Genomic DNA, 25,066 nt, shown 5'->3' with positions numbered 1-25,066 from the left:
AACCCTTGCTGAAGTCAAGGTAGACAACATGTACTGCTCTCTATCCCCCCAGCTAGTCATGCTGTCCTAGAAGGCTATCAGATTGGTCAGGCATGATTTCCCTTTGGTGAATCCGTGTTGACCACTCCTGATAACCTGCCCTTCTAGATATCTGTTGATAACCACCAGAATCAGCTGTTCCATCACCTTTTCCATGATGGAGGTAAGGCTGACTGTCCTGTAGTTTCTGGGTCCTCCTTGCTGTGTTTGGAGATTGGAGTGACACTGGCCTTCCTATTCAGAGTAGCTGACTGCCCTGTAGTTCCTCAGATCTTCTTCTTGAAGGCAGGAGTGATATTTGCTTTTTCCCAGTCCTAAGGAACCCTCCAGTGATTGTCACAACTTTTTGATGGTAAAGATAACGGCCAACTCCCTGCATGTTTGTGGGTGCTCTGTGCACCTGGTTATGGCAGTTGCTTGTTCCCTGACTTCCTGCTCCTCCTCCACCAAAGTCTTGTCCCAAACTTTCTCACTGATCTCAGAAACCTGCAACTCCTGAAAGCTGGTTATACCAGTAAGAGAAGGGCTGAGACTGACATTCAAAAGTCATGGCCTCACTTTTCTTCCTGAGGTCTCGCATGCCCTGCCGGGCGGCCCCGTCCCTCGTGGCGGCTTTTGGGCAGCGGAAGGTGCAGCACCTGGTACAGGCAGATGCCAGCAAGAAGGGTGCCCTGGATGAGCAAGCTGCCGCTGTCCTGCAGCTGTGATTCAATAGAATTAGGTGCTTAGAGAACATGGACAGCTGTTTTTTGCAGATCAAAGATGCAAACCATTGGTGACAGCCAACATTGGTGGAAGTCTATCCAATCTGACTTCCTTTTACGACAAGATCACCCAGCTGGTTGACCAAGGGAAACCAGTACATGTTATTTTCTTTTAATTTCAGTAAGGCTTTTGATTCTGCGTCTCACAGTATCTTGCTGGACAAAACATCCAGCATACAACTAGACAAAGCCACAATGTGTTGGGTGGGTAACTGGTTGAAGGGCTGGGCCCAGAGTGTGATGGGCTTATATCTGGCTGGGGGTCAGTCACTAGTGGGGTTCCCTGGGCTCCATTTTAGGTCCAGCTCTTTTTAATGTTTCCATAAATGCATGCAGGACTAGAAGGTATCTAAGTAAGTTTCCAGATGACACCAAATTGGCAGGAGGTGTTGACTGTTGAAGGCGGAGAAGCCTTGCAGAGTGAGCTGGACAAGTCAGAGAGCTGGGCGATCACCAGCAGCACGAAGTTTAACAAGGGCAAGTGCTGGATTCTGCACCTGGGAAAGGGCAGCCCTGGCTGCACATCCAGCCTGGGGGGTGAGACGCTGGATGCCAGACATGCTGGGAGGGATTTGGGGGTCTTGGTCGACAGCAAGTTAGACATGAGCCAGCAGTGTGCCCAGGCAGCCAGGAGGGCCAACCGTATCCTGGGCTGCATCAAGCAGGGCATGACCCGGGGTCCAGGGAGGGGATTGTCCTGCTCTACACTGTGCTGGTGAGGCCTCACCTTGAGTACTGGGTGCAGTTTTGGGTGCCACAGTAGAAGAGGGACACAAAACTATTGGAGAGTATCCAGAGGAGAGCAACAAGGATGGGGAAGGGTCTGAAGGGGAGGTCTTACAAATTGTTTCTTCTAACCAGTCAGTCTGAAAATAGTGGGGTGTGCTAGTGCTTAGAAAATCCTGACTTTATCAAGCATTTACAGTTTAATATGATGACAGTATTTTCTTTCCATATCGTGTAGGTAGGAGTGCAAAAATAATCTTTTAATGTTATTTCAAAATCTTTATTTGCTGAATTGCAATATAAGTGGATTGAGAAGAGACCTTTTGGTGATGTCACACGTTGTAATGTAACTTCTTTCAGAGGCATCAGCATCACATTGTAGGAGTAAAAAATGCTGGAACATGAAATAAAACATTAAAACTGTAAATTATTAAAAAGGAAAAAATGAAGACAAGCTAACAATAGAATACACCTGTTTTTAAAGTCAAACAAAAATAGTTTCCTTAAGTTGCCTCTTTTTTCATAGTTTGTTTCCTTCAGTACCATCTGAGGGAAAAGAGCTGCCAAAAATTACTCTCTCTTTGAATTAATGCTCAGGTCAGTGTTACGAAGGTACCAAATAGGTGCACTTGGCAGGGTTTTGAAGATAAGCACTGGCATAGATGTTGGATTTCTAAAGTCAGGTGGGAATTTGTGACCTTCAAGTTCAGTTTGTTTCCTAGAGTTCCATCTTGGCAGGTGATTGTGAGGCTTAAGTTTGAGTCAGTATTTTCTGTTCCCTGAGGGAAGGAGTGTCTGTACTGCATGTAAGTACTGTATTATTTTTCAGACTTGTGAAGCCCTGTGACTTCACGTTGCGTGGTTTGACAGAGTAATTTGCAAACCTGCATCCTGTACCCCAGCAATATTTGATGCTCATTTGAGTGATGACAGCACTGCCTTCTGAGTGCTCTTGTGAGCATGTTCATCTAAATGTTTGATGCAGCACGCCTCAGTAATTTTCATGTGAGTCAACCTCAGTTCATCAGGAGCTAGTTAGAGTAGGATGAAGTGGCATAGAGAATTGCAAGTCGCTGTCCTCTTTCTGCTGGATATTCTAAACACCAAGACTAACTCCGGTGCATCTGTATTCCTTCCTCTTGCCATTAGTTTGGATGTGTTGTGGTGAAGAATTTGCTGCCCTTGGAAAGAAGTTGGGCATGTGAATCCTGTACCTCCCCTTAGAATTACCACGTGCTGGTTTCTCATGTCTCAAGACACGGTGCTCTGTGAGCAACATTTCCCAGCTGCACATGCTTAGGGTGAAAACCAGGCAAGAGTGAAGACCAACTGCTAGAGGAATTGGGTGGAGTGTCACCTGCTGGCATGAACATTATCCAAATTCTGGCTTGGTTAACTGGGACTGATGGTGCATGATGCTTTTTGATTCAAGGAAAAGCCTGTGTAAATATTACTTAAAAAGTGGAGTTGAGCAGCTCTTGCAGATGTTTTGTTATGTCTTTAATAGAAAATAAGCTATTCGCCAGAGAAACCCAGATGATTTTTACCCTCTAGTTGTAAATTAATCTTCACTGTGATAAATGTTTAGCGTGTTAACAAGCACAGAATGTCAGAGGTAGATACATTTGTGAATTTTCTATTTCCGTTGCAATCAAATATCGCAGAATTAACTTCACAGTTGGCAAAAAGCTCCCCGTGAAGAACATAAGGAGAGGAAAATGCAGGTGGTTTTCTTAGAGGAGAGGTAAAGCACCCAATCCAGCTAGTAAAAGATCGAATTCCGTGTAACTTGTGACTCTCAAGTGAGTTTTTGCCTGTGCAAAGTTTGGTGTTTAGTTGTGCAAGCTAAGCTGTACCATACTCCATGTCAACAACAGGGCTGGACTGATGCGCCACAGGCAATGGTAATTCCAGTGTTTCCTTGCCTTTGAATGCTTCATTTTGCAGCTTTGGTTCCATTAACTCTTACAAGATCCAAGTGTTGTAAATGGTGCTTAAGAGGAAGATTACCTCAGACAACTTCCAATTCTGTAATTTGAGGTCAGCATTTTCAGGTAACTTGAAAAAGTCACCGCAGTGTTATCAAAACAGTTCTTTTAGTATGCAAGGTGGCAGAAGTTCATTTGTGACATTCCCTTAGGTCAAGACGCGCACCTGTGTTCCCGATAAACACCACTGGTGGGGGTTTGCACAGGCCAAAAGCCAGGAATGAGCAACTTCAGATTCCAAGCATTTCCACATATTTTTGCAATAAATCTTGCTGTGCATGCTGCTTGGCATTAAAAGGCTGCACACAGACGGACTTTCAACCCGTTCTGCTTGGTTTTTGAAGGGGCTGAGTGCCTCTGGCTAGCAAGCTAGCATGAGTTCACGTACTTGTGAGTTAATGCAGCAGTGTCAGGAGGCTTTAACATGCCAAAGAGACGTAGTATATTTTGCCGGGTTATTCTACAACTAGTGCAAGTTACCTCGTTAATTAAATTGATCGCTAAAAGGAAAATACAGATTTCCAAAGTAGATTCTAGCAGCTTCTTGCAGAAGCCGCCCCTGCAGCCCCCGACCCAACCCTTGCCATGCAAACCTATGATACCCACACCTCTTCCTTTCCACTTAAGCCCTGGGTAGGCATTTTCTTTTACCTCTGAGGGCTCTCTGTAATTCCCTCCAATCCATCAGTATCCCTCAACACTGTGTCTAAGACCAGACAGTGCTTTTATTGTCTTACTGAATGGTATTTCTGAAGCCTTTCAAGCCCGTTTGCTTCTTCTAGTTTCAGGTGTCCTTTGATTCTTACAGCCTCCAACATCTTGTTCCCATCTCTGTATATAGGAGAGCAGCTGCTTTCAGCTTGCAGCCCTTTTTTGCCTCCACATACCTGACTCCTGCAGAGACTTTTGTGATGGGAAACCCACAGGAACTGTGTATTCAGTGTGAATGAATGAGGTGTAGCCTCTCAGGTCCTAGCTGGCTGTCGGAAGGACTGGAGGAGGTCCTAACTGTGCCTACAAATTATTGATAGGCTCAGAACCTGCATCTTCAAAACAGAAGAGTCCTGGGTAAAAGCCCCTTCATTTTCCCCAGCATTTCCAGAAAGGGCTTTGAAAACAGGGGTGTGCTTTGTCAATTACAGTGTTTAGCAACACTGTGTAAAACTTTCTGTCAATAGAAAGGCATTATTACACTCGAGAGTCAGTCTAGGGCTTCTATCAGGAACGCGTATGAGCTGCACTAAGATATCAGTGATTCTCTAAGATTTCCAGAATTTAAATTTCCAGAAAAATAGGCCTTTTTCTCCATAGAGATGACTGCACGAGAAGCAATGTTATTGATGAGAGACAAGGAGCACTTAGAATTCCCATCAGGAGAGTATGTCAGCAATTTGGAAAGTCTGACAGATGCACATGGAAGTAAGGAAAACCACAAAATTGTACGAGTGCTTTAACACAATCTTATGCATTTCAGAAAGACAGTCGATTTGGCTGTCAAGAGAAAATGAAAGGGTGGTGAATGTGCCTTCACCTGAGTAGGCACAATTCAGCTGACAACATCGTGGTAGAAACAAGTCGTACAGTTACATGCAAGGTTTATATATCTCTATTTTTTTCCTTCTTGCCATTCCCACACTGTTCAGAAAATCAAGTCAATGACACAGAGCAAGCTTTGGTTCAACAGCTCCTTCACGAGGATGTGCGCTTTCATTTTCCCCCACAGCACTGCTGTGTCACAGACTTCTGAAGAAAGAAGCAATGGGCAGCATAGTGGAATGGGTGACTGTTTTCCTGTCTGCGACCAGGGGGCAATTAATTCACTCAAATGTGTGTTAGCTACTGTTTGCCATTCGTGACCGCAAAATGCGTAGGTGTGCTTGATTTTTCTAACGCTCTGGAAGGACTGGTACTCCACTGATCACGACCCTCTGAGCCCTGTCCGACAGCCAGTTCTCAATCCGCCTCATTGTCCACTCATCTATCCCTTGTTCCCTCAGCTTCTCTATCAGGATGTCGTGAGAGACAGTATCGAAAGCTTTGCTAAAGTCAAGGTAGATGACATCCACTGCTCTCCCTCCATCCACCCAGTTGGTGATGACATCATAGAAGGCTATGAGATTGGTCGAGCACGATCTCCCCTTGGTGAATCCATGCTGACTACTCCTCATGACCTTCTTCTCTTCCAGTTGTTTGGAGATGGCATCCAAAACCAGCTGTTCCATCACCTTTCCAGGGACAGAAGTGAGGCTGACTGGCCTATAGTTACTGGGATCCTCCTTCTTGCCCTTTTTAAAGGCTGGAGTGACATTGGCTATCCTCCAATCTCCAGGCACTTCTCCTGTAGTCCAGGACCTATCGAAGGTGATAGAGAGTGGCTCCGCAATCACCTCCGCCAGCTCTCTCAGCACACGTGGGTGTATCCCATCCGGGCCCATGGATTTGTGTGCATCCAATCCTTTGAGTCGCTCCTGGACCACCCCTACCTCAACTAGAGGTGAGCCATTCGTTCCCCAACCACTCCTACTTTCGTCTGGTATCTGGGTCCCGAGAAGCCTTTGGAGTAAAGACCGAGGCAAAGGCGGCATTCAGTATCTCCACCTTCTCATCATCTCCCGTTACCAGGACACCCGCCTCATTCAACAAGGGACCTACATTATCCCTGGTCATCCTTTTACTTTTCACATACCTGAAAAAACTCTTTTTATTATCGTTTATGTCCCTTGCCAGCTTAATTTCTAAGCAGGCCTTAGCCCTCCTAGTTGCATCCCTGCAGGCCCTGGCAACATCCTTATATTCATCCCATGATCTCAGACCCTGTTTCCACAGTTTATAGGTCTTCTGCTTCCCTTTGAGTTTACTCAAAAGCTCCCTGCTTATCCACGCAGGTCTTCTACCTCTCCTTCCCGATTTCTTACTCAAAGGGATGCACCTATTCTGTGCTTGGAAGAAGTGCTGTCTGAATGTTAGCCAGCTCTCGCAGGCTCCCATTCCTTCAAACAGAGCAGCCCAAGGGATAGCCCCTATTTGATTTTGGAGGAGATCAAAGTTAGCTCTTCCAAAATTCAGGGTAGCTATCCTACTTTTTGGCTTGCCTCTTCCACTCAGGATCTTGAACTCGATCATTTCATGGTCGCTTTGTCCTAAGCTGCCCCCGACCTTCACTTCCCTAACGAGCCCGTCCTTGTTAGTAAAAACAAGGTCGAGCACCCGCCCTCTCCTCGTAGGTTCCTGCACCATCTGTATCAGGAAGTTGTCTTCCATATACTGCAGAAATTGCCTGGACTGCATATGACTGGCCGTGCTGCTTGCCCAGCAAAGATCTGGGTAATTGAAGTCCCCCATAATGACCAGCGCCTGCGATCTTGAGGCTACTTCCAATTGCTTATAAAATGCACTATCAACCCACTCCTCTTGATCAGGGGGCCTGTAGTACACGCCCACGACTACGTCACACATACTGGCCTGCCTTTTAATTCTTACCCACAAGCTCTCGACAAGTGGTTCATCCCTCCCCAGGTGGAGGTCAATACATTCTAGGTGCTCTCTAACATAAAGAGCAACTCCTCCACCTCGTCTCCCTAGCCTATCTTTCCTAAAAAGCACGTAGCCATCCATGACAGCGTGCCAGTCATCCAGGCTGTCCCACCACGTCTCAGTGATTGCAATGAGATCGTGGCCCTGTGACCGCACAAAGATCTCCAATTCTTCTTGTTTGTTCCCCATGCTATGTGCTTTTGTATAAAGGCATTTTAGTGGGGCAGCAGATGCAGATATCCCTAACAGCTCACAGCGAGTTTTTCGATAGGGGATGGGCGAAAGCGGCTCCACTGAGGAGTTCACGGGGTAATCCACAGAGTTATCCCTACTCTCATGCGGAGCAACACCCCCAAGTCTGCCATTGTGTTGTTGGCATTTATCTATTTCAACCATCAACTTGTGCTGTGACTCCCGAAGCACCTGCCTTACCCCAGCGGCCTTTGTAATATCCCCTTCCCCCTTCCTAACTAGTTTAGAGCCCTATCAATGAGCCCTGCCATCTCCTGAGCTAGGATCCGCTTTCCTCTACGGGACAGGCGAGCCCCATTAGCAGTACTCATGTCCGGAGCAGAGCACACCATTCCCTGGTCAAAAAACCCAAATTTCTTGTGCAGGCACCAGACTTTCAACCACTGATTCAATTCCTGAGTTCTCCTGACCCGCTCTGAACCCCACCTCCCACAAGTGGGGATAGAAGAAAATATTATTTGGGCACCCGCCCCCCCAACGAAGCGCCCGAGGTCACGAAATTCACTCTTGATAGTGCGCAGGCTACACTTTGTGATTGCATCCCTGCCTGCTTGAACTATCAACAGTGGGTAATAATCACGGGAATACCTTTCTAGTGTTGTGTTTGGTCTCAGAGGAATGTCAGGTGTGCGCCTCTGCTTGATCTGTGGTAACGCTGTGCAAGCTGAGATGCAAAAGAAGCTGGTCTTTGCGCTGTCGCTGCTGGTTAGGTGCGCACATAAGGACAGACCTCACTAGGTCTTGCTTCAGTAAGTCACAGAATCCATCACAGTTTGTGTAAAATGTGATCTGCAGTGACTGTGTTAATGTGCTGAAATCTGAGAGCTCTCAGCCTTGCAGTGAGAATGACATTATAGTACTTCGTGACAGGTCTAATTACACTCTGACTGCACTCTTGGGGGAGACCGGTAGGAAACTTTGGTCTCAGTTGGAGAGCACAGATAACTCTCTGTATTCGTTTCCTGAAAGTTAAACCCATTACCACCCAAATTTGGTATCTCTGGACGTAGATATCTACCTGATTCCTGTCAAGAGCATATTGCAGTTTGAAAGGATACTGTTTCCACAAATAATCTACTGAAGCTGTTGGACTGCTTGGACCTTCCTTTTGCTAGTGTCTTGGGTCAGCTGCCAAAATGAATGCAGAGTCCCAAATGTTTAGTGCGTGGTCTTGCCGTGGCTGCTCCTGGGAGTTTTGCCTTCAGTTTCTCCATTGTTTGCTGCATTTAGCTAGGATGTGTAAGGTCCGAAAACATAAAAGAGTTACTCTGTCTGCACGATTGCCTGATTTTGCACAGTTATGTGGGTTAATAGCAGCTGGGATCTTTAAGACTTCCTTTCTACTTGCTATACTTTGTTCTAAATAAGTCAATCCTTGCTTGCTTTATTTCAAAGAGGACATGTATGAAAGAGGGAGGAAGATAGTATTTGTTTTTGCAAACGGTCTCTTGTGAACCTGTGCATCCTGGTGAGGGGGAATTTGGAAGACCAAGCAATTGCATATTTCTTTTTTCAGCATTGAGGAGCAGTGTACTTCTACAAATGCGCTCCTGTTAAATTTTTTAGGTCTGAAATCACAGTGAAGACTGTGTGCATTCAGATGTGTGAAACCTCTTTCTCCACTGTCACTTTTATTCAGTTTGAGGTGATTACTAATCCATCTGTTCTAACATTTGGTGAGTGTATGTGTTGGGGAAAAAGTGAAATTTGGCACCCAGATTCAGTATTCTGGTATGACACAAAGGAACAAAGCTTCTGAGCTGCGTGGGAGTTGCAGTTAACCTTCCAAAGGTTAACATTTTTTGTACCGTTACGATCTCAAGGACTTCAGACTTCTCTCAAAGGATATCTTGCTTTTATTGTGGATTTACTTTTTCTTTCAAAACCACTCACCACTGAAATGTAGAGCCTTGTACTTTCCATATGCCCTGTCCACAATGTGTTTTCGTTGTCCTGATATTATTACCATATTCATTATTTCTATGTGATATACTTTGATACTCTGCACATAGATGCTCTTCTTCCCTTCACAAGCGTCTACTCTGTCATCCATCCTTTCATAACTCAGTCAGGTAGCTGGGCCTCTGACCGCATCTCCATTGCTTGGAAGAGAAGAGATTTGCACAAATAAAGACTCACCTTCAGCATTTTCTCTGCAGACCGACTGCTGGCAATCAATTCCTGCTATTAGAGTTTGCCCTGGGTTTTTGCCACATTTTTACATCTTTTTTTCTCTGAAGAGCATCATCATTCCTCCTAAACTGGAGAACTCTAGAATATTGACTTGACCAGACCACTCATGGAAACTTGAGATGGTACAAGAAGTAGATTATGTGGTCAAGGAGATGTTGCTTTTCCCTGTGAGAGTCTGTCTGAGGACCAGTATTTTTTACAAGGGAAAACTAAATTCTCCGGAATGTCATTCAGGCACTTCTAAGCCTCGTTGTTTTTTCTCTCAAGCAATAATACTCAAGACACGGCATCCATGACCTCTGTGAATACTAATTTAATTACAGCAGTAAGCTGCATAATACATTAAGATTTCATTAGTAGGGTTTTCTTACCATTCCACTTGCATTTTAGTCCTGCTGCCATTATCTGTTATTATTCATCAGAAGTTTAAAAAATCAGGTACGTCTGAGAGGCTTATCTTAAGAAATTAATAAATCTTACAGGATTCCTCCTCTTTCTCCTCTGGAGAAGGCTGTATTTTATCTTCAGTTGGCAGAGAGCTGTGCTGGTCAGGGAGACCGTGGTGAATGCAGGAATTGAATTCAGACTACCTGGATTCTGGTCCTGAGCCCTGGCTCCAGGTTTCCCTTCCTGGTTGAAACAAGTAATTAATACATTCCGGTGAATTGTTCACATTTCATCTCAACTTCTATTTAGATGCACCCAAATTCTTTGAAGGTAGGTGATCAGCATTCTTTTTACCCTCAAAGAGCCTGCTATTCTTCTATAAATCTTAGTAAACAAAAAAGCCCCTTTGTGCTGCTTTGCTGTTGTCTTTTATTAAGAATATTGGCTGGATTAAGTTGATGCACCTCAGTCAAGTCAAGTACAATTTGCATGAGTGAAAAATCAGATTAGAATTATCTAAGCAGGCAAGTGTAAGAAATGTCAAAATGTAGGTCTCATCAGTTTTTAGAAACTGCCAACTGCAACATCAAAACATTTATACAGCAATTTTAACTGTTTGCCTCTGGCATTAGCATGCCAACTTGATCCAGTCACTTAACAGTGATTTCAGTACTGAAGAATCATGTCGTGGTTTTATAAATATTTATCATGCCAGATGAAGTGGTAAAGTGAGGCAAACCTCAAAGTCTAGCATTGTTCCACTTCTTGTTAAGAGTCTTGCTCTGTTCTTTACATTAGCCTCCAGTAAAAAACATATTTTCAGGAATATCTATGTGGATGCAGAAGCAAAGCTCTTATAGTATGCTATGTTGGTGAATTATCACTGGTGATCATTTTCTGCACAGAGACAGTGTAAAATAATAGGAGAAAACATTCAGATCTACTTCTCATCCCTGTCAAAGCGTTTATTTGTGGGAAAGTGCTTTTCCCAAGACCTAACTCTGGAATATTCTGTTGTTGTTGTTGTGTGCGCTGAAGTTCAACAAAGACAGCAGAATTGTACTCGGAAAAAGTGGGTCAGTGCTTGCAGGGTAAAGCTACCCGTGTTGCTAGTTTATGCTGAAGGCTTATCTTTCCTTTAGGGCAAAGAGTTTGGAAGCCTGGATCTGCTCCTATCTGCAGGAGATCCTGACCTTTTTTCCATCCTGGGCTGTTGAGAGGTCCACCGGCACTCAAGCTGCCAGCAATGTCTGCTGGGGAAAGGGGAAACCGTACGCTCCACAGGCTGTTGTTACCTGCTTGCTCCTGTGGGGCCTGTGGAGGGGTACCTACATTACCAAACCTTGTCCTGCTGATCCACAGGACCCCTCACCTTCCCCAGTGCCAACAGTGACACTGAGCAGGTGCAGGACCGTCTCGCAAATGTCCATCGGGGATGCGAGGACGATGTGTTTGCAGCAGAGACCCTGCCTGGTATGGGCAGGGAGCAGCACAAAGCCTCTACTCTGGACTGCTTGGGAAACCCAGCATTGCAAGTGAGCCCTGCCAAACCTTACGCGTGGGACTGAGCTGTAACGGCATACAAACTGATGGATTTAGTGAAGTGTCATTCAGTTGCTCCTGACGGCTTCAAAATACTACTACTGGCCAGTGTCTGCACCATATGCAGGGCCACGATGAAGCAGGTGGTATAGGGATTTCCCCACTGCAGCCTGAGTGCAGTTTTACCATGAAAAGCTAACATAAGGGCCTCATCAACACACTCAAAAGCCCAGGGGAAGACTAGCTTGCTGCGTCATAGACCTTAGGAGAGTAGTAGGGGGATGAAAGTGCACTTAGGGGTGATGTGAAACCAGCAGATTTGAAGCAGAAAGAATATGCAGGTTATTTCCCCTTGGAGAACGAGAAATAACGCATAAGAACCCTGGAAGACCACAAGCAGGGCCAGAAAGTGTTGGTGCAGCCTATGTTTTGAAGTGTTTTGTCACAAAATCCATTCCAACAAGGTCACATGTAGCAAGAGTGAGAATATTAATCCTTTTAATTTTTTTTTTTAATTTTCCTGTTTTCCTCTCCTCTAATAACCTAAACCCTGAAATTTTACAGGGTTCCTAAGAGAGTGGGGCATCTTTTTTCTTTCTTTTTTAGTGAGATTTCCCTCCTGAACTCTTCTAGTGTTTTAACTGACAGGGACAGTCAGCCTTACTCCCAGTAAGGATTCCCTTTGGGTTCAGACTCCAAACTTTTCTAAGCCAAAAATGAATGTACTAGGTCTCTTCCTGATTTATGAGTTCACAGAAGGATTTTTAATCGGATTGAGAAACTGGCTTGTCAAAAGATTGATGAATTTTATTTGAGCCTTCTGTGCCCTTCTTCCATTTTTGTGCTAGTTTGGAAAATGATTCAGTATTTGAAGGTCTATGTAGACCATGGGTTATCTGTATAAATTTAGGCCATCAGACATTTACTGATCTTAGGCTGCTCAACATTATTTTAACTGAGACTTTGTTAAGTACAGAAGCCCTTTCAAATGAGTAATTCAGCTCTGAACTAGATCTAGCAATGGAAAACATACATCCAGTAGGGAAAACACTGACTTTGGCAGGAATGATGTACGAGACATAAACCCAGAGGCCTCTTCCTCTCACTGTAATTCCTGTGGGCTGGTTCCTGAAGTCTTTAATCAGCAACCTTTGCATTGACTCTAGTGGGACTGACTCAAACAAAAAAGGGGCATAAACTATTATGCCTCTGGGAAGAAGTTTGAGGGTGGGATCCCAAACATCTTTTTGGCAGGATGAGCCTTGCCCTCCCCACTCTGGCCTGGTGCCAGTGTGGAAGGGAGGAGGTCACTAAAGATGGATGATCCATGGTGGCATTTTAGTTTCTGTCAGGAGGGAGGTCCCTCAGAAAATCAGTTTATTCTCAGTGTCCTCATTTTGGTGGAAATTATGGAGAGGTTTTGCAGTACCCAGACTCAATTGTTTTCAGAAAGAGAGATGGGCAGAGCAGTTCTGCCCAAGTGTGAGTGAATAGAGACTCCTGAACTGTTATCCTTTTCTCACTTGTTTACACAAGTGAGCTCAATATGTGAGCAAAATAGGATAATAAATGTATGAAATCTGGAACAAAAGGGGCGTTAAGTAGAGTTTCTAGTCCAGCACAATGTGGCACACTTGGCTATATCTCAGATTAACTTGCTTTCTTTCTTCATATAGGTGAGCTTGCTTTTTTTAGGCTGTTTGTGTTGGCTTCGTGGACTTTTTTGACTGTGGGCTATAGTAGTAGACAGAAACAACCCTTTCTTTGTGCAAGTTATGCTTTTGCACTTTAAATAAACAAGACTGTAGCAGTCATTGCAACATTCACTTATCCACTATTTTGTAGTTGCCATCTGCAGCCAACTTACACAATGAAGTATTATTAATCAGTTACATGTGAGTCACTCACTGCTGTTCTATTTGTTGCTCTTGCAGATGTCACCGTTGTCCACATCATGATACTAGGCCCTATGAGAAGAGTGAGAAGACATGTATGCTCTCAGAGTATATGGACCAATACCCTCTTCATCCCGAAGCTCTTCCCAGAGACTCATTTAAGCCAAAGGAAGTGTACAAGATGGCAGAGATACCCATGGAAGGCACCACAACTTCAAAGTATGAAAAACAGTGAAAGAGAGTGAGGACTATGACTTAGATAATGTGTGTGCATGAGAGAGATGAGTAATTTGAAAAAAAAGTACTGTTTTCCACAAGGGGAACCTGAAAAGAATGATGTTGCAGTGGTACAAACACTCATGAGGGCTCTATGAAAGAGGGATGAAGGTCTGAGGCCAGTTGGTATAGGACAGTCAAGCAGCTATTTTTTCTTGCCCTTGCTGGAAGTTGAGGTGTGATCTGATCAGAGAATACATGGTCCATTGAAGTACAGTCATGCTCTCAGTGTTTGTTCACTTTCTGGTTTGGGAAGGCTCCTGAGGATCAGCAAGAGCGTCTAGAAAAGTATGGATGATGTTGGAGGAGTATTTATCTTTTCTTCTGGATTTTGTGTGGCACTTTGTATACTGTAACACCAGTGACTGCTTCCCAAAGGGGTGTAAATATGGTAGAGCCTGATGGTTGGAAAAAGGATGTGGGCGATTTCCTTGAGGGGGTCACTGTGGATCGCTGGGCTGATTCTGCTTCTCAGCTATGCTGTTGCATTTGGGAGTCCTCACACTTGTGCTGTGCGCATTTCTCTGATGGAATTAACTCCCGAGGCTCTTCCCTGCTGCCAGTAGAGTGATGTGCTAAGTGCTTGTCCACAGAAGAAACTCATAAAAAGTAGGAATCCCTCCTTTCCCCAAACAGTGGCTGCTGCCTCATTGTGATGTTTGCTTCCTTTGTCATCACAGGCACAATTACTCTTGCCTGAACTGATTTAGAGACCTAGCCAATGGCTAGTAAGTAAGTCTTACTAGCTAATGCCACCCATTTATCCTCATCCTGATATGGAAGCTCTACCAACTCCTTCCCCTACCTAAGCCCTTTTAAGAGTTACCAATTTAAATCACAAATGTGGCTGATGTAGTCTGAAATGCTCGACTTCCATTTGGGATGCCTGTCTAATGTGAGAGTTTTCAGTAACAACCAAAAAGATTACAGAGTTTCAAAGAGCAGGCTTCACTTCTATAGGTGCCTTCCATATCCAGCATGAGATGAAGCAGATAGACATCTTTGTGTCTGTCTATAACTAAATGGGCTCATTCATGAAGGCAAATGAAGAGGGGGAGCCACCATGGGGTGGAGGGGCTGTCAGGGAGTCCTTAGAAACTTCCCATTCGATCAGGAAAACTATCCTTGCTCAGACAAGGCTGGGGATTCCCACAGCAACTGCTACTCCTGGACTTCAGCACAACTTTCGAAAAACACACTGGTAAGGAAAGGTAGAATGCAAGAGCCTGGAGATGCTGTCAGATTGCAAGTCTTGCTGTCCTCTGGGCAACACTGATAAGAAAATGTGCCCGTTGTGATAGTATCCAGGCCTAGCAGAAAAGGGCCACCACTGAAAGCTGCTAGAAGCTTTCTTGGGTTGTGCGGGTAAACTCCAGAGAGAACCAACTGTCTGAGTGTATAAGAACAACTGCAGGGACTGTGAGGCCAGCAAACACTGAGTTTCTTACCAGCATTCTCTAATAAGACTTCACTAAGTGTTGTCACACTGCAACAGCAAAGCCCCTTGATAAGGTCTGGGAGTTGCAGGCAGTACCATCTTGGATGTAAGTTGCCACAGATCTGTCAGCAGAGCTATCCCCTGTAATCCTCACTGCCGGTTCTGCTGTGTCACAACAGCCAGAGTGGGAAAAAGTACTTTCACTGCCAGAAAAACCTTGATCACAACGGTGAAGAATTGCCTGCCTGTGATGTGTGACTGGCCTCTGGTGCAGTCTTGGCTGCATCAGGTGTGGGATTGTGCGGCGTGCTGTGAGTGGCTTGGGAAAGGCCCTCTCTTCCTGGGCTACTGAGTGCACTGCATCCCCCTTGTATTCCCAGTTGTCTTTTCTTGGCCCCTCTTAGAAAACACATTGGCCTCAAGTTGCCAGCGAAAGTGTGCCAAGGGGCTACGACATGTATGATACCTACATCCTGTATGATATCTACAAGTACCTCTTGATGCTCTTGGATATGTCTTTTTTTTCACTTTTTACTTTGGCATTTCTGGGTTTACCCTTATACCTAACACTTTGCCATGTGAATCCTCTTCTGCTCACACAGACTTTTGAGCACCTTGTTTGTTTGCTAAAATATGTAACTAATACAGTATATTTAGATGATCAGGCTCTTACCCCTCACCCTGATATCAGTCAGGATGCAAAGCATTAATATCAAAATATCTCCTGTACTGAGCATTTCTCCTGCGGAGCTGCCAATGGAGAAAACAGATCTGCAGTGTGTTCTGTTGGAGTTAAGTAACACTACTCCAGTATCTTAATACAGCTCTTTTACAATGCTACCTGAGAAAAAGCTGACTTGACTGCCCGTGGTGATGTTTCTTTCCTCAACTGGTGTTTCGCTGTAAAACTATTTTGTTCTTATGTCCCCACCCTGGGCTGAACTGCTGTACAGTGTATTGTCTGGGAAAGCTATTGTTGCCTCCCTCATGTTTCCCATGCACATTAGATAACCTACTATAATTACGGGGCTTTTCAAAGGAGTTATGTCTCTACTGGTATAACTCCACTGTGGAACAGTGGTAGCTTTGTGTAAGGCCATTCACTTCAACGGGTGGAGAGAGGGGGAGACCTGGCCTGCCTGAGGTTGTCCAGAGCTACTTCAGTTCCTTTTGAGTCCAGATTTTCAAATGTGAAAGGCTCCTGTGTTTCATTAACTGCTTGTATCTATCCTAATTTTCTTAGGCTGGGGCGATACGGTGAAATAGTAATTTCTCCGTGTGTCCAGAAAAAAGAACATTTTTTTTTCCTTAAGACTAAAGATATAATTAAATTATTCTTCACAGGAGGGATTACATACTTCATAACGTGCTGCCACAGAAACCTAAACCACCTGCAAAGCGTGTCAAGACTGATCGGCGTATGGATTTAACCTCCACTTATAAACAAGATTATAACTCCTACCTTGTCTCTCAAAGACCTCCGTGCATGCCCCGTGTCCTGAGACATATTCCCAGCACCAAGATGGATACAAAAACCACTTATGAAGGTATGTGCCTTTGCAGCTTCTTTCAGGACTTCACCAGTAGCTTTGGGTTTTTTTAAGAAGACAGATCTAAACAGTGTGAAGTTTTTATCCCTCCTGTCTCTGTAGGCCAACAGGCTGTGCAGGAACCACCCAGACACAAATTGTTTGGTATGCAGCCCCACATCAATGGCAGCTCTGGGATCTCTCTGAATTCCCTCCTTGGTCCGAGGTGCCTACAGGCATTCTAGGTAGAAGCAGGGACACGTGACCTCTAGCAAGTGGGTCCAGGATCGTCATCTTTAGGATATACTTACTGGTCATACTCATGGTATGCTGCAGGGCTGGTCCACACATGCAGAGGATCAGACACATGTGCAAAATTGCTAGGTCCTGAAGACCCTGAAGCATGGGACCCTTTTTGTCTGTGCTGCTGTGGAGTTAACCTCTGGATATGCAAGAGGCATATATAGGAATCATATACACATAGAAGTTCCACACAAATGTCCGAAGCACTCAAGCTCTACTCCTGGTAAAAAAGGTGATCTGTGTGTCTAACTATGCCCTGTTGCCCTTGTTTCTCAGTAGCTGTAACTTGGTGTAGGTGGTTTGTCTTTGTGGAGGCCCGGTTCCTCCCTCTCCACCAGCACAAATTCTTTTGTGCATGCAGTGGGAGAAAAATTCAGTAGCTGTGCTAGTTTTGGTAGCTGAAAATCAGAGGATTTTGCCTCCCTCTGCACGCCTTCCAGCTAGCTGATGTTTCTAGGCAGATAGCTAGTGTATTTCTTAAATAATTCTTAAATTTTTGTTTGTTTTGTTTTGTTTTAATTTTTATTATGCTGCACAAGTATAGAAACTTAAAATACTAAGTATGGAAATAAAAGCTATGTGAATGCAGTGTTCAGATTACCCAACTGAAATGACTGGAAGCCAGACTTCAGTGCAGCTGCATGTTTGCAATGGCATAAACTGGAAAGCACACAGGAAACACTGTCTATTCTAAAGGAATGACTTGAGTCATGAAGACCATGACCCACAGGTGCAAAATACCCACGTTTACATAATTCTGAGCGCTTTGTTTTGCACAGGTAGTGTCACCAGCTGGTATTCATTGGAATACCTTCAGCGAAGCCAATAAAAAAATGCTGCTTCGCACAAGCAGAGGATCTTTCCTTCTGTGTTTCGATATCCTTAACTTCTCTGTGTATAAACCAGATGTCCATCTTTGGTTTTTATCAGTATTTAGGTCAGCACCTCAACTGTTACTCCAGAGCTCTAATAAGATGTATCACAGCCGCCTTTGGTTACAATTTGCAGTATTTGTCAAAATGCTGCAAGCAGAAATCTTCATGCAAGCCCCCTCAAAGATCAAGTTGCATACTGAATGAACTCCCTTTTAAAGGCCCATGTTGACAAAAAGCACAGGTTTTCGTCCTGCTATTCCACAGGCATCGCTGGGTTCTACTGATCACTACTCAAGTACAAACTTTTGAAACACGCTGTCGGGGTGCTGCTCGCTCACCCCTCCCCTGGGGAGGAGAAACAGCCAAAGCCCCACGGGTTGGAATGAGGAACAGCTACTGACACAGCCTGGTGAGAGGTGAACAACAACAGAGCCCGTGACAGAACACACACACACACACACACACACACACACACACACACACACACACGGTGATGACACAGAGCGCTTTACTGACCTGATGAGGTGATAACAGAGCCACGACTGACCCAACACCTGACTTCATCAGGCTTGGACAGTCTTGGAGTCCCAATCAGCCCATTTTACAGAGGTGTGATGTCACCTGGTGTGGAAAACAGTCTGGGCCAGCTTGGCTCACCTGTGCCAGCCACTTGGGGAAGTTAGCTCTGCCCTGTCCAGAACCATTACACTAGATTTTAATGATCACTATTCAAGTGCAAAATTGTGAAACATGCTATTCAGTTAATTATCTCATTCAAATATATAATCAACATATAAACCAGTGCTGAGTAGGTATTAAATTACCTTTCCTACTGTATTGTCATACTCTATTTTCATAAAGACACGCTATAACCTAAGGAGGTTTAAGATGATGCTATTACATATCACAATTAGTGTCAGATGACTTTGCACTAAAGATATCAAAATTCTCAAAACTCATCATGGGATGGTTTATTCGGCACTGGGATTAGTGACAGCAGATTCTTCCACAAAGGGGGAAAAGGATCTTAGTCCAGGAATCAGCAGGGCTTGTGGAGAAGGCTTTAAACTACATCTGAAGGGGAAAGGGGGTAAAACCAGGCTAGCGAAGTGAGCCGAGGGGCAGTGTGTCAGAGTCAGGGGTGGGACCAAAAGTCCAGCTGAAATGTGTCCACATGGCTGATGGTAAAATACAGGATGGCATCCTACAATCAGAGGCATTGTGTGTTAGTGAGTTCCCTAAGTCCTCTACAAGAGGTGTGGGCTGCATTGAAGCACATCTGAAGTGCTTCTACTCCAATGCATGTAGCATTGGAACAAGCTAGAAGAGCTAGAAGTCCTGGCTTGGTCCCAGAGGTATGACATCATTGGCTTAAGTGAAACCTGCTGGTAAGAGTCCTATGACTGGCAATGGGTGGTAACAGGGTCTTCAGAAGAGACAGGCAGGGCAAGAGAGGTGGGGGTGGTGCTGCTGTATGTAATGGAAGGGCTGGACTGCATGGAGCTGTCAGTTGTTGACAAGATGGTTGAGAGAGCCTGGGTAAGGGTTAAGGGACAGAGAAATAAAGTGGAAATTGTAATGGAAGTTTACTATAGACAGCCTGGCCAGAACGACTACATTGATCAGTTATTCATCAAGGAACTAAGAGACACCTCTAGATTGTCTGCTCTTGTCTTTATTGGGAACTTTAAGTTGCCAGATTTTAACTGGGAACACCACACAGCTAATACAAACAGGCCTAGGAGATTCCTAAAGTGGTGGTAGGTGGCTGTCTAGTGACCATGAAGTAGTGGGATGTAAAATCTTTGGTGAGAGGAGGAAAACTGCTTCCAAAACTTCAACACTAGATGTGGGCTGGTCAGTAAGGTCCCCTGGGAAACTGATTTTGAAGGCATTGTGGTCCCTCAATGCTGGTCTCTTTTTAAGTAGCACCTTCTATAAACACAGGAACAGGCAGTTCCAAAACACTGGAAGTCAAGCAGGTGGAGCAGAGGGCCAGCTTTGTTGTACAGGGATCATCTTCTAGAGCTCAAATGGAAAAAGAAAGTGTACAGCCACTGGAAGCAAGGTCAGGCAGTGTGGGAGGATTACAGGGACGCTCTTCACCTTTATAGGGAGCAAATTCATATGGCCAGAGCTCAGTTAGAGTGTAGGCCAATACTGCTGCAGACAGTAAAAGGGGGCTTTTCAAATGCATTACAACAAGAGGAGGACCAGAGAGAACACTGGTCCATTGCTTGAGGAGAACAGGCACCTCAGTAACTGGGACATAGACAAAACAGAGGAATTGAAGGCCTTCTTTGCTGCTGTCTTCAATGCAATCAATGGGCTCTGGGACTCCAGATGCTCTGAGTGGAGGACCATGACTGCAGTAATGATAAACTCTCAGTGAACCCTGAAATTGTGGGCAATTTGCTGCTTCACCTGGATCCATATAAGTCCATGGGCCCCAATGGGATTCATCCCAAGTACTCAAGGAGCTGGCTGATGTCATTGTGAGACCTCTCTCAATTGTTTTTAAATAATGGGGTTATAGTTAATGGGGTTACATATTTTTCAGTGGTCTGAGGAATCTAGAGAGGTCCCAGCTGACTGGAAGCTGGCAAACCTTGTGCCAATTTTCAAGAAGGGTAAGAGAGAAGACCCTGGTAATTACAGACCTGTCAGTCTCACCTCAGTGCCTGTTAAGATTATGCAGAAAATCATACTGGGAGTTACTGAACAACAAAAGGACAATGCAGCTGGTTGACCAAGGGAAACCAGTTGATGTTATTTTTTGGGTTTCAGTAAGGCTTTTGATACTGTGTCTCACAGTACCTTACTGGACAAAATGTGCAGCATACAACTGGACACAGCCATAATGCATTGGGTAGCAATTAGCTGAAGGGTTGGGCCCAGAGGGTGGTAGTAAATGGGGTTACGAATGGCTGGCGGACAGTCACTAGTGGGGTTCCCCAGGGTTCCATTTTAGGTCCAGCTCTTTTTAACATGTTCATAAATAACCTGGATATAAGAATAGAGTGTGTCTAGTAAATCTGCAGATATCACCAAATTGGGAGGAGCTCTTGAGGGTGGAGAAGCCTTGCAGAGTGAGCTGGACAGATGAGAGAGCTGGGCAACCACCAGCAGCATGAAGTTTAACATGGGCGAGTGCTGGATTCTGCCCTGGGGAAGGGGCAGCCCTGGCTGCACATCCAGCCTGGGGGGCGAGACGCTGGATGCCAGACATGCTGGGAGGGATCTGGAGGTCTTGGTTGACCTCCAAAAGTTAAACATGAGCCAGCAGTGTGCCCAGGCAGCCAGCAGGGCCAACCATATCCTGGGATGGATCAAGCATGGCATGGCCAGGGGTCCAGGGAGGGGATTGTTCCTCTTTACTCTGTGCTGGTGCGGCCTCACCTTGAGTACTGGGTTCAGCAGAAGAAGAACACAAAACTATTGGAAAGTGTCCAGAGGAGGGCAATGAGGATGGTGAAGGGTCTGGAGGGGAAATCTTTTGAGAAGAGGCTGAAGTCCCTTGATGAGGCTGAATTTCCTGGTGAGGGAGAGTCAAGGGGCAGGTGCCCATCTCCTCTCTTTGGTGACCCAGGGATACTGCATGAAGCTGCAACAGGGGATGTTCAGGTTGAATATTAGGAAGAGGCTCTTTACTGAGAGGGTGGTCAAGCCTGGAACAGGGTCCCCAGGGAAGGTGTCACAGCCCCAAGCTTGACTGAGTTCAAGAAGCCTCTGGACCACGCACTCACTCACATACTCTGACTTGGCTGTCCCTGTGTGGAGCTAAGAGTTGGATTTGGTGATCCTTATGGGTCCCTACCAACTCAGTGTATTCTATGATTCCTTATTCGCCAAGTTACATACACAGCTGTTTCTGTCCATGTACAGTTACATAATCTAATTTTCATTTTGTCTTGCTTGGCTATAGTGAGATGTCCCCAACCCTCCAAATAACACGAAACGCTTATCTTCTGTTCCCTCCTGTACCCCCTAACGCTTTCCAGATATTGCTACATGGGAAACTATTAATATCTATGGGAGAAGAAGTAGAGTTACCATAAGATTGTAACATATCTTGAAGGAATAGTAGCACTGCTGGCTTACGCTAAGTAAAATAAATTCATAATGCCTGTGAGCTTTCCAAATGTGTAGAGTTTGTAGGGGTTTAAAATTGAAGACAGATGGACTTGCTTGTCATATTTCAAATATTTTGCAAAAGCTGCGGTTACATCCAAAATGCACAGACTATTTTCAAGCAATGACAATGGGAGAATCTAAAAAGTATTTTGGTAACTCTTGTTTGGCACCTGAAATGTTGGATCTCTGAATGAACCCTTGTGTAGTGATGGGACGAATCTCATCAGCTTTTCACTTCTGAACACTTTTTAATACATTCCCTGTGATGACATTTCTCTGTATGGGCTTGTGGTTCACCCTGCTGGACCATCTCTGCAGGAAAACAATGGACCTTAGGAATGGGCACAGGGTCAGCATCCCACCAGTGCGGTAGTGCCTGCCTATCTCCTATTCCCCCAGGGAAAGAGGAGCACTTGGGGCATTTAAACACCCTTGGCACCAGCAGGGCATGCAGTCAGGGCTCCAGTGGCATCAACGCTGGCAAATGAATGTCTACACTGGCGCACGCAGGCAACCCCATATTCTCAGCTGACTGGCATGCTGACCAGGGTGCTCAGTGGGAGAAGGATGGTGACCGTGGTTGCTGCTTCCTCCACGTGCCAGGGCAGAGCAACTTGGTTTGAAGCAGAAGGACTTGAAATAGACACCTAATTGGGGCAAACATTTACCTTTTTTTTGTGGGTCAATTTAACATTGTAATGAACACATTCCTTGTGTAATGGCATCTGTGCAGTACAATAGTCACTGCTATTCAAATGGAATAACTGTTTGGATTGGAGAGTTCAAATATCCTGATACCTAATTGCATCATTTACTCTCTAGTACTTTGAAATCCAGACTTCCTTCCTGTGCAGAGTCAGCTGGAAGCTTATTTGCCTCATGACACTCAATGTGGTTTGAAAGGAGGGAAAATTAAAACAGAAAAGAAAGAGACTTGGGCTAGCTCCAAGACTATTTCATTTCAACTTCCTACCAGTAACCATCATGCTCTCTAGGGGAAGTTGTACAAGATTACTAGAAAGGGAAAAAAAGATGGTCTTGTGGCTGCAGCACTGGTTGGAGAGTTAGGCAGCTTTACAATAGATTTCTAGTGTGGCCGAGTGCAAATCATTTTAAGCCTCAGTGCCTCCTGTTTTTTCCCCCAGTATCCTGCCAAGAAAGGAAGACATGAATGTCTCTAAAATGCCACCTAAAGTGTGTTTTTAGTCGTGAATTTGGATTGCAAAGTTCCTGGACTATAGAGCATCTCCACAATGTGAATCAATGCCTCAGATCAGCAAAGGCTTGCTCTGCAAATTCCATCAGAGTTTTTCTAATGGAGAAGAATTGGAGGCACAGTTACAGGCTCCTTTTGGCTTTCTGCTTGTACTGACAGTGGGAGCACCACTGAGAGCAGAACCAAGGGCCAAGGAGATGCCACACAGCACAGCTGTAAAACCCTGAACTCAGTAAATAGTAGGCAGCGTTGCATCTGTGCAGTTGCAAAATCAGGTCTTTCCCAGATGAGAAGGTAGAAAAAGGAAGAGACGTGGGCTTTAGGATGGAATGGTGGGCATCTCGTTCTCCTTGCCCCAGAGGTACTGAGGGAGGCATCTGAAGAATGGAAGTGTACTCTGCACGTGCTCCGAGCCAGTCACAGTATAGCTGCAGGAAAGCAAATGAAGGGGATTGAAGCCAATGCCATGATACTCTATTTTTATGATTTCTGATTGACTGAGCATGAGGTCAGCACCTGCTCAGTCACTTGCAGAAAATGATTCTGCAACTCTGAGAATGTAATTTAGTCTTGCCACATCGCCTTTCACCACCTCTGTAGATATGGGTAGGTACAGAACAATTTGCATTCTGTTTTTTGTGTAGATGCTAAGGATTTCCAGGGGTTAGCACAATAGTGTATAATTTGTTCTACAGGGGCTCTTTAAATAAAATTTATCAATCATTACAACATCAAGAAGTGCTTATTACAGTGGAAAATATAATAACCAAAACATAACAGGTTATATGCCTAAAATCATCGAAGAACTTCAGTAGAGCACTTAGATAGGATTCCTCTTATGTTTCAGATGACTATGTGCTATGGAATGAACCAAAGACAGACATGATCAGACCAGACAACACGTTTCACCCAGCAGAAGAAAAATTTGACCACAGAACCATTGCTCAGGGTGACTATCTCTACAGGGGGCCGGTTGACACTCAGACCTGCAAACCTCTGAAGCTGTCCCAGAAAACCAAGACTCCCTTTGAGAATATAACAAACTATAGAGCAAATTACATACCACACCGTCTGGAGGAACGTTATATCCATCAATATGAGAAATACAAGGCCAATGAAGTCCCATTTGATGGCCTCACTACCCACAAGTTTTCTTACAAGGGGCTGGCCGGTGAGCCAGCCAAGCTGGCAAAACCACACCAGCCAAAGATTCTCGATGATCTTCCCTTTTCCTCCTCAACTGAGTTTCAGCAGAAATACCAAGCTTGGCCACGGATTCCTGTATTCACTAAGAAGCCTGCTGTGTATCTTCCTCCTCTGGAAAAAATGGATCTTCATACTACTACTCAGATAGATTACAAGCACCTAAATGGCAAGCCAGCCAAGATGTGTCAATCTTTGGCCCAGTTAAAAAATTATGCTGAACCATTCAACAGCTCTTCTGTAATGAAGGAAGACTATAAGCCTTGGCTGTGCAAGAAACTAAAACCTATTACTCATGCTCCAGAGCTGACTTTCCCAGAAAAACCAATGGATTTACTGACTACATTTCAGAGCCACTATGTGCCTCATCCGCTCACAGTTACGAAGAGCTGTAAACCTGGCTGGTCACGCCCACAGCATCACACTGTGCTAGATGCTAAAACCACTTATGCCACCAGCTACACACCAAAGGGCCATGTTAGATGTTTGGCCTCCTACAAGGACCCACCTGGTTATGTTTTTGAGGGAACTGATGCTGATGGTCACAATCTCTATCGCCATACTTCCAAGAGTGCCTGCAAGTTGGACACTGGAGAAGAAAGAGAGGATGCAGCCCTCTGAGAAATAGATTCAAAGAGCAGGACCTCAGTGAATTACAGATGACAGCTGGGTTTGGTTTGTAACCACCTTTCAAGCACATCACTGATCTCGTATTTGGAAAGCTCTTATAATAAACCTAATTCACAAGCACTGTCTTTGTCTGGATAATTGC

General features: G+C 44.8%; 1 protein-coding gene across 1 annotated transcript; it reads left to right on the top strand.

Moving 5' to 3' along the window:
* Positions 1 to 617: 617 nt before the first annotated feature.
* On the top strand, positions 618 to 24,915 carry SAXO1 (stabilizer of axonemal microtubules 1; the record flags this gene model as incomplete). The annotated part of the gene is made up of 4 exons (XM_084278396.1): positions 618 to 742; positions 13,360 to 13,539; positions 16,379 to 16,581; positions 23,939 to 24,915. The coding sequence occupies 4 exons, from the start codon at positions 618 to 620 to the stop codon at positions 24,913 to 24,915; spliced, it is 1,485 nt and encodes a 494-aa protein (XP_084134522.1).
* Between the last annotated feature and the right edge of the window lie 151 nt (positions 24,916 to 25,066).

This window comes from Gallinula chloropus (genome assembly GCF_964237585.1).
Source record: "Gallinula chloropus genome assembly, chromosome: Z".
NCBI classification, from domain to species: Eukaryota; Metazoa; Chordata; class Aves; order Gruiformes; family Rallidae; genus Gallinula; species Gallinula chloropus.
This window is presented reverse-complemented; position numbering and strand designations above follow the sequence as displayed.